At 37.6% G+C, this 8,810-nt stretch overlaps 1 protein-coding gene across 2 annotated transcripts in view; it reads right to left on the bottom strand.

The window, feature by feature from the left end:
- Nucleotides 1–937: 937 nt before the first annotated feature.
- Nucleotides 938–8,810, bottom strand: part of C3H21orf91 (chromosome 3 C21orf91 homolog) — a 28,562-nt gene continuing 20,689 nt past the window's right edge. For both annotated transcript variants that reach the window (XM_057765682.1, XM_057765681.1), the window contains exons 3-5: nucleotides 8,031–8,546; nucleotides 6,967–7,029; nucleotides 938–5,619 (exon numbers count right to left, since the gene is read on the bottom strand). In XM_057765682.1, the coding sequence (XP_057621665.1) occupies nucleotides 5,453–5,619; nucleotides 6,967–7,029; nucleotides 8,031–8,546 (746 nt within the window). In that variant the 3' untranslated portion in view covers nucleotides 938–5,452. The remainder of the gene's footprint in view (nucleotides 5,620–6,966; nucleotides 7,030–8,030; nucleotides 8,547–8,810) is intronic.

Raw genomic sequence — 8,810 nt, 5'->3', positions numbered from 1 at the left:
AGGCCTTCTAGAAGAGCGGCAAGTGCGTTTAGCCACGAGCCATTTCATCAGTCTGAATAAAAATTAAATTGTGAATCAATTAATATTGATTCATTATGCTAACCACAGTGATCCTGGATACTAGTTTCCTTATTTTAAATATTCTTTAAAAAGCAAACTGAAATATATTAATGTTTTATTCCTTTTTACAAACGTTCATTTTATATATATGGATGCTTTGCTTGCTTATATGTGTATGTACCATCTATGTGTCTGGTGCTCGTGGAGGCCAAAACAAGGCACTGGAACATTACTGGAACTGACGTTAGTGATTAGCAGCCATGGGGATACTGGGAATTGAAACCATGTGTTCGAGAAGAACAGTCAGTGCTCTTAACCTGAGTCAACTCTCCAGCCCCCTAAAGTTTAATTCTTACTAGCTCAATTTGGATAAAAAACTAAAACTGTTGCCAGGCGGTGGTGACGCACACCTTTAATCCCAGCAGAGGCAGAGGCAGGCGGATCTCTGTGAGTTCAAGGCCAGCCTGGTCTATAAAGAGAGTTCCAGGACAGGCTCCAAAGCTACAGAAAAACCCTGTCTCGAAAAACAAACCAGACAAGCCACCAAAAATCCTCAAACTGTTCACGAACAGCTGACTGGATAAACAGAGTTAGATTATGCAAAGCTTTCAATGTAGGCCAACTATTTCATTAAAAAGAAGGGGGAGGAGGAGGCAGAGTGAGCAAGGACGAGGAGGAAGAGGAAGGAGAAAGGGAAGAACAAGAACAACTACTACTATCACTACTACTGCGATCACTATCACTGCTACTTCCACTGAGCTTGATCCCTAGAGCCCACGACAGAAAGACAGAACTAATTCTTGAAGGTTCTCATGGCCTGGTGCACTCCACGCCCCAACACACGCACATTAAATAAATTAATCAACTGAAGCTAGCAGATAGATAACAAAATATGTTTTATTATTGTAAAGTTAAAAATAGTAGACAAGCTTATCTAGTTACAGTTTCAAAGCGAATACAAATATATAAATTATTGCATATAACAACCAGATAATGACTAAATAAACCCTTCTGAAACACAGCTTTGACCACGGCAGTTTCATTTTCGTTTTCTAAAAGTCAGCACAACTGTTTAAAAGAACAACAGAGATTGAAGTTCAATGACTACAGCATATGCTAGTCAGGTTTAAAGTGTCTCTGTTTCTCTGACTCGCCTCTCTCTCTCTCTCTCTCTCTCTCTCTCTCTCTCTCACACACACACACACACACACACACACACACACAAATACCACTACCGAGCACTTTTAAACCACCTCTTCTGGAGGCAGTAGGATGGGGAAGTGAAAAACAGCAAAACTAAACCCACTACACCCCTGAAGCAAGCGCAGTTTTAAACACGTACATGTGTCTCCGTGACATTTTTTGCTTCACGTAGGTAGAGTTGAAATTGGAGAAAAATTACTGAATAATTACAACAGAGACTCCTTCAAACTAAAAATAATAGTGAAAATATGATTTATAAACTAAGTGTTAAAAACCTTAGTGTTCCAGACCCACATAATCTGGTTCATGTAAAGGTGGATGCAGCCTGAGGTTGTGCTGATGTGGGTGAAAGGTCGCATCCTCCCCTGTCCACTGTGACCTACCTTCCCCCAAAAGCCCTATTACCCCAGCCAATGTGTGAGCCCCGTCACCACAAAGCTTAACTGGGCAAGGGTATTTATTAAGGGCTCTGTCTTTTAGTGAATTTTTTTAAACCAAATTTCTTAAAAAAAAAAATTCTGTTCAAAGTAAAAATGGAATCAGACCAAAATCACATCAAGTCTCTGCTTTAAAGTCATATCTTAATAGAGGATATATAAAATTTTTATACTTATGTAGTTTTAAAATATTCACACATCTTGCTGTAGCATGAACAATGGTAACATTTGATAGTAAATGAACTGGCGAAAAAGTCAAAGTAACATTATACTCTAGCATTAAAGTATTTCGTGTGGATGTAATTCCTTTTCATGGTCCCAAATCTGAGCCCTTTGAAAAGCTACACAGATCTTTAAAATTCCTACGTAAGTTTGGAACACACATGTTTTGTGCTACATACAATGTTAACAAGGAAAGCAGATTTATCCTGAAAAGAAACAAAATAAAACCCAAACTGGTAAACATGAATACAAATGGACCAAAATAATTACTTTAAAAATGAACAACAATAAAAGAAATGAATGGACCTTTGCAGTATAAACACCAAGATAAGCGTTATATAAACAAACTAAAAAGGAAAAAGCCATTTTCAACAGCAGATATGATACAACACAAAACCAAGAATTCAAAAACCGCCTATGAAATGGCATTAGAATATACTTCAGCTGTATTTCTGAAAGCACTTCCCAACACAAACACCTTCTGAAAAATAATCCTTAAATGTTTATAAAAATGGGCACTTTTTGGTGAAATGTAGCTAAGAAACCCAAGGGCTTCTCTCTACTCCAATACTACATACAAGAATCACACAGTGAAATCAACTGACTGCTTGGCCCACCAGCATGGTGTCTCAAGTGCATGCCTTTTCCAAAACAAATCTAGAAACTAATACTAGATTCAGGATAAGCCGATAATCTCAGGAGAAAGGTGACAAGGTGGGACGGTACAAAAAAGTTAAACCAGGCATGGCAGTGTATGCTGAGCCCAAGCATTCAGAGGCTGAAGCAGTAAGATTGGTGCTTAGTTTGAGGCCAGCCTGGACAACAGTAAAACCCAAACCAAATCCTCTGTGTATTTACTACGGTAACAGGAATGTTTGCCAGACACATAAAAACACCAATCTTTAAAAGACAAAAATCATGCTAAAATCACATTTGACTTCTGACTTGAAAACTCTTCATTCTCTTTAACTATGAAGTCTAGTATGGCAAGCTCGCCCTTCGCTCCTCACCCCCAGAAGCTCCGAAATGTAAGGGCTCACTAAGCAGTCTGTCTTCTGTTGGTTTTAAAAAATGAAATCGTGTGTGTTTCTTCTGAACTTCCTCAAACATACAACTATTTAGAAAGAACCAAATATAGAAACCAGTATTTGTGATAGTTCATCTTTCCCTACATTGTAACTCAACTCTGTCCCCATCCTTATTTGTGCATATACAATAATTGCATATTCAATCAAGAGAGTATATCTCCTCCTGAGGCAGAACCACCACAAATTCCAGGTCAGCCTGGACGACTTAGAGAATTCTAGGCCAGCCAAAGTTATATAGCAAGACCCTGTCTCCAAACAAACAAACCCAAACCACCACCATCACCACCACCAAGACCAACTATATCAAATCACTGGTGGGTAAACAACATGAAATATTATACTCCAACAAAATTCATGGGAATGAGTACTAGTGGGAGTGCCAGCACCAGATGTACTTAGGAGCACCATTCCTTTGATGTTTCAGGTGAAATACCTAAATGAAATGAATCTGAGGTCCCAGTTAAGACCTCAGGACGCAGGAAAATCCTAATCAGTCCAAACTCATTAGTAAACTAAATGTTTGCTATAAAACTCTTGAAAGAGATCGGCAAACGTTTTCTTTGGATAACACTGGTATTTAGGACTGCACCATATGTCTCCTATGATAGAAATACACTAAGTATTGTACATGCCAAATACTAAGGATCCTAGACTCCTATGACAGCCCCCAACTATGTGCAATACACTGGCTGCTAACACTCTTGATGAGCTATGCCAAGCAGGGGTATAGTCAAACTTGAAAAGGTAACATGTCTTTATCCAGCCTGGAAATGTGGATGCTTCTATATTGCACACATTCAATTTAAAGCTTATCAACACTAAGGCAATGCATTCATCTCCACTCTCCAGATTTTAAATTCATTTTGGAGGACACTAAAAAGTGTCGTTTTCAAAAGTTCCCTCCGAAAAGCTTAAAAGTTAAGTTTGATTCAGGAAAAAGCAAAAGTACTGGGCTATCAAGTAATGTACAAACCCAGGCCAATTTCATCCATCTGAGCATTTCGGAACGGTGCTTTTCCAACAGGGAAGCAGTTCTTTGCTTAGTCAAATACTATTTGTGTTCAATATTGAAGTCTGACCCGTATCCAGACAGATTGCCAATGTAAAGGGAGAAATCACTTTTATGCTTGTCAGCTGTCTTCCCGTAGCTTACCACACAAACACATTCTTAGCACCATTAAAAACAATCTAGAGCTCATCTGCATTTTGGATTGGTCATACCTTTTATTATGTTATTAAATCTTATTTAACTTCTTGAGATAATTTATTAGTTAAGAATCTAGTACCTAAGTAGCTTATAATATCTTTTTAAAGTGAGGTTATTTTATTGAATTGAGTGTTCATTTTTTTTTTTGTGCCTTGCAATCTTCTATCCCTTTAGATTTTAAAACTTAGAAAAGTACCTTACATGCCTTTTCTTTCTTTCATTTTTTTTAAGGACTGATTTCAGTGATGCTGACAGCAGAATTTGGACAGTGAACAGATCATTGGGATTTCATGTGCAGTGGCACACGTAATAATTTTACTTCCCCCACCTAAACAGGACAGTTGCAGTCTGAGAATAGGAGTTACACTAGACTCAGGGTTGAGAGATGATTTACTTTATCCAAAAATGAACACATCGAAGAAAGTCATGAGTTAAGAAGCAGAGCAGGGCTTCTTCTAACGGAGACTGACACACAAGGATCACGATAGCATTTTCTTCCTAAGCTAATTCAGAATTGCTTTCATTAGAAAACAACAATGTGCTTTATTTCCTTGAATATTTGCTTCTAAGAGTATTTAACTTCACTTCCATATGCTGTTAGTATTTAACACAGCTCAACTAGGTAGACTGCTTCTCCAAATACTATCCAAAACACATTTATCTTTGGAAAGAAAGATAACAGTTATAAAAACACTGTATCTCCAAAATGCAGTGATCTTTTATATGGGCAGACATATTCACACATGGAAGTGCAAATACACATGGCCATTCAAATACACATTTACAAAGACAATGGAAAATACCCAAAATAGCAATTTTATATAAAATTTTATATTAAAATATTGCTCATAAATAAGATAATATGAATTCTACTTCCCTCTTAAAAACTATCTCTAGTAGTTTTAGACTAACATAAGACCTAATTAGGCGTCTATTGTTTTGACAGTTGAGTTACAATAGAAAATGTCCAGTAAGAACACATTGTAACAGGATATTTAAGTATTCACACATGGTAAAAGTTAGGAAGAGGCATTTAGTAATTATAAGAAAAATACCCCAAATGAAGCCAAATGATTAACCCTAGACTAGAGTGATCTGCTTTATTAGATTAATAAATATTATCTTAGGTTTTTCAAGTACAACCACAAAAATGGATCATAGCTTTCTTCCAGCGTTTTCTAGGTTCACATGCCTGGCAGACCAACAGAGGGAAAAGCATGGAAACTGCGTTCAGCTCAGTTGTTCATGGACAGGTGTGACCTCGTCCCTGCCCGTCCCACCTGCAGGCATGGTAGCTTGGAGTAGTTCTTGAGAAGCTGCTCGATAGCAACATGACGGACATGGAGCTCTGACGCCAAAGAGTCTTTTTCTTGCACTTGCTGAGATAACTCTTCAAAAACTTCTGTGAGGATTTCAAAGGCAATTGCAGTTTTAGTGCAGAGAAAGCTTACCCTAAGATTTCTATTTTAATTAAATATAGGTGCAATGCCTTGGGTAAATTTTAACAAGAAACTAATTTGACACTAAGGAAAACAGCTGGACTCCTAAATCTATCAGTGTTGATCATCCCATTACATTTTGTACAGATAACTGAGACTTAAGGAAGATTATTAGTATACACAGCAGAAATAGTGGCCACCACTGGAGCCACTTCTCCACTATAACCTACAAATAGGCTCAAACAATATATAACTTATCAGATACGTGCTCATTAATATCCAGGTCCAGAAACTCCTCCAAGAGGCTTAGAACAGATTACTTCGAGTTTCAAAATCCTGGCTCCTATGATCATGTATGTATGTGCTTCAGATAAGTCATCTATACCTTCTACTTGATACTCTCTTAGGGATAAATTCAACACCAGGGGCACATTGTAAGAGCTAAACGAGGAGGACTTGTAAAGAGCACGGAGTAAGTACTAAACCCATGTAAACTGGGATTACTCGTGTTATCTTATTGTTTGCAGAGGCTTGTGTGTTTCAAGTGTTGCAGTTAAGTCTGCTACTGACAGAATGCAACATCTCTCTAAGCAACTTAAAGGTCTCCGAAGTGCTGCCTCACCTAAATGGGAACAGCTGGCTGAAAGAAAAGACAATGGGGATGCGGATACTGTAGGCGCTGATGTCTATTATGATGCTACAGAACTATTAGTGCTTTTTTTTTTCTATTAGTGCTTTTTTAAAAGACCTATTAATGAGGATATGACTTTCTTTTAAAAAAAAAACAAAACCCTGACATATTTATGGACAAAACAATACATTGTCAGGAATCTCAAAATAACCCACCAGTTGGTTGAGGTGGGGCAAAAGGAATGGAAACAGGTGGCCAGGAAAACATAGCTATGTTTCAGTAATAGTTGAAGCTGATGACAACAGGCAGTGGTCACTACACTTATCTCACAGTTTTCATGTTTCAAATGGCTCACAGTTTATATAGATAACCAGGGCTAATACTACAGTCTTAAGGAACTATTGGGATGCATACCCCAGAGTGCCTGGTACAGAGGGTGGCCCACAATGAAGTCAATGATGGCAAGAAGCAGAGGTTAGTTGTAGACTCTACTTAAATTATTCTTCCTGAAGGGCCTAATGAAACTTTCCCTTACTGTTTGTCTCAAAAGCCTCAAAAGGTCTAAATATCTCAATCTCCAAATTTAAATAATGGGGACGCTATCAACGTCCAATCACAGGGGATATTCTGTAGCAACAGTTTCCACATGGAACCAAAAGCATCGAGACTGATGACTTACCCTGGATTTGCTGTTGGAGCTTTGTATTCAGTTGTTCTACTTCACCAAGAGTCATTGAATTCACTAAAAATGAAAATACATTCATGGTTATCACAGACAAACGGAAAGCAAGTGTCTGTTAGTTTCTTAGGCAAAGAATGTGCAGTTAATTCCCAATACAACATTCAACAGAACCCTAGATCTCCTTCGTTGGTTCTTAAAGTGTAGCAAATTCTAACCACAAAACCCTCCTAAGAAACACATTTTATATACCACTACCAGTAACCCCTCCATCATTTACAGGAAACAAGTTTTTTTTGTTGTTGTTGTTTTGTTTTTTAGAGGAACAGAATCAGAGTGCTGGATTCTGGTATCTCCCCTTTCAGTTTTCAGAAGTAGCCACTGCTCATTCACATGCACTCTGATTACGTTTTGGATAAGTTATGATCTGGGGTTTTTAAACACTCAAATACTGTGAAACATCTATCTAGTAAAAGAGCCTTTACATGAAGAGTCAAGAACTCATCTAAAGGCATAGTCAAGGTCCCTTTGGAGCTAAAACAATTTAAGTCAATTAAAATCACCCCAGAGAGATTTTGTAGAAAAGGTGCAGGCAAAAGTCATTTAAACTTTTAAAATAAATGCCCACATTACCTTCTGCCCTTTAGTTAATTGTCAGATGTGTGTTTTTAAGTTGGGTCAATTAGTCTTACAAGGGGTTAGCAACAAGACAATGCATATTGGCCAATAGTTCCAGTCACAGAAACAGTAGGAGCCCTGAACTTTTCAATTAACTTTGGTAATTCCATTCCATTTGGTCACTAAAAATGGCAAAATAAATGATGGAGCAAATGAAATTCAGTATGTAATACATACTCAGGAACGTTCCAGAGAAGTTTTTAAGACATCTCACGTTTGTTGAGATGACTCTGTCACTTACATATTATGTCCACCAAATCTATAAATCTAACATTAAAATTCTATACAAACACAGAAAAAGAAAACCAAGCCAACCAAAACCAATTACCACCCAACCCGCAAATGAACAAACACCATCTCCATATTTCTTCCCCCACACTACTTACGTTCCTCTCTGCTATAATGTGGATTCTGGTTCTGGACATTCGCCTCTGGGCCAGAGCTTGTCTCTTCTTTCTTCTGTGTCTGGTTGTGTTTGTGATGCCACCGTATATCCGAGTCTTGCAATATTGCAAGCCCGAAGTCTGTACTTTCTCTGTGCTCCAAGATTCTTTGTGTATAGCTTGAGATGCCACCCGTGTTCCCAGCTATCCCTCTGGCAGAGTACTTTGGCACTTGGGAGTCAAACTGCGGGAGTAATTTCTTATCTGGCTTATGTCGGAAATTAAACAGGTGATGTTGGGTAGTTTTGGAACATTCAGAATCCAAATCCATATCCTTGTTTTGTGCATACTGTATAATCCAGTTTATCTTCTTACTCAGAATGGTTTTGACTCCTTCATAAGTACTTTTGGAAAGCTTGGATCGAGAACAATCCTGGTTTGCGATTAAATGATATTTTTCAAAGCAGTCTTTATGGCCTCTCAGTGATTTGGTATGTAAAAGGTTAGATTTTGGTACTCCTAAAGTGAAAAGGAGACAGAATGAAAACTCAAAAAATTTACATTTTCTTAATTAAACATTACTAAGTACAAACAAGTCTTAGTGAATTCTTGGTAGAATGCATTTGTAAATTAGAGAAAAATGTTAAAGTGTATTGACATGGATTATACAAAAATGTAGCCTAATCTGTTTCCATTTAGCTTTATATTCAAAATACTTTATTCATTTATTTACTGTATGTGTGCACTCATTTATTTACAGCATGTGTTTGCTGCTGTATATGT

The sequence above is a fragment of the Chionomys nivalis genome, chromosome 3 (assembly GCF_950005125.1).
Source record: "Chionomys nivalis chromosome 3, mChiNiv1.1, whole genome shotgun sequence".
Lineage (NCBI taxonomy): Eukaryota > Metazoa > Chordata > Mammalia > Rodentia > Cricetidae > Chionomys > Chionomys nivalis.
The sequence above is the reverse complement of the archived record's forward strand: the minus strand, read 5'-3'. Positions and strand labels throughout refer to the sequence as shown.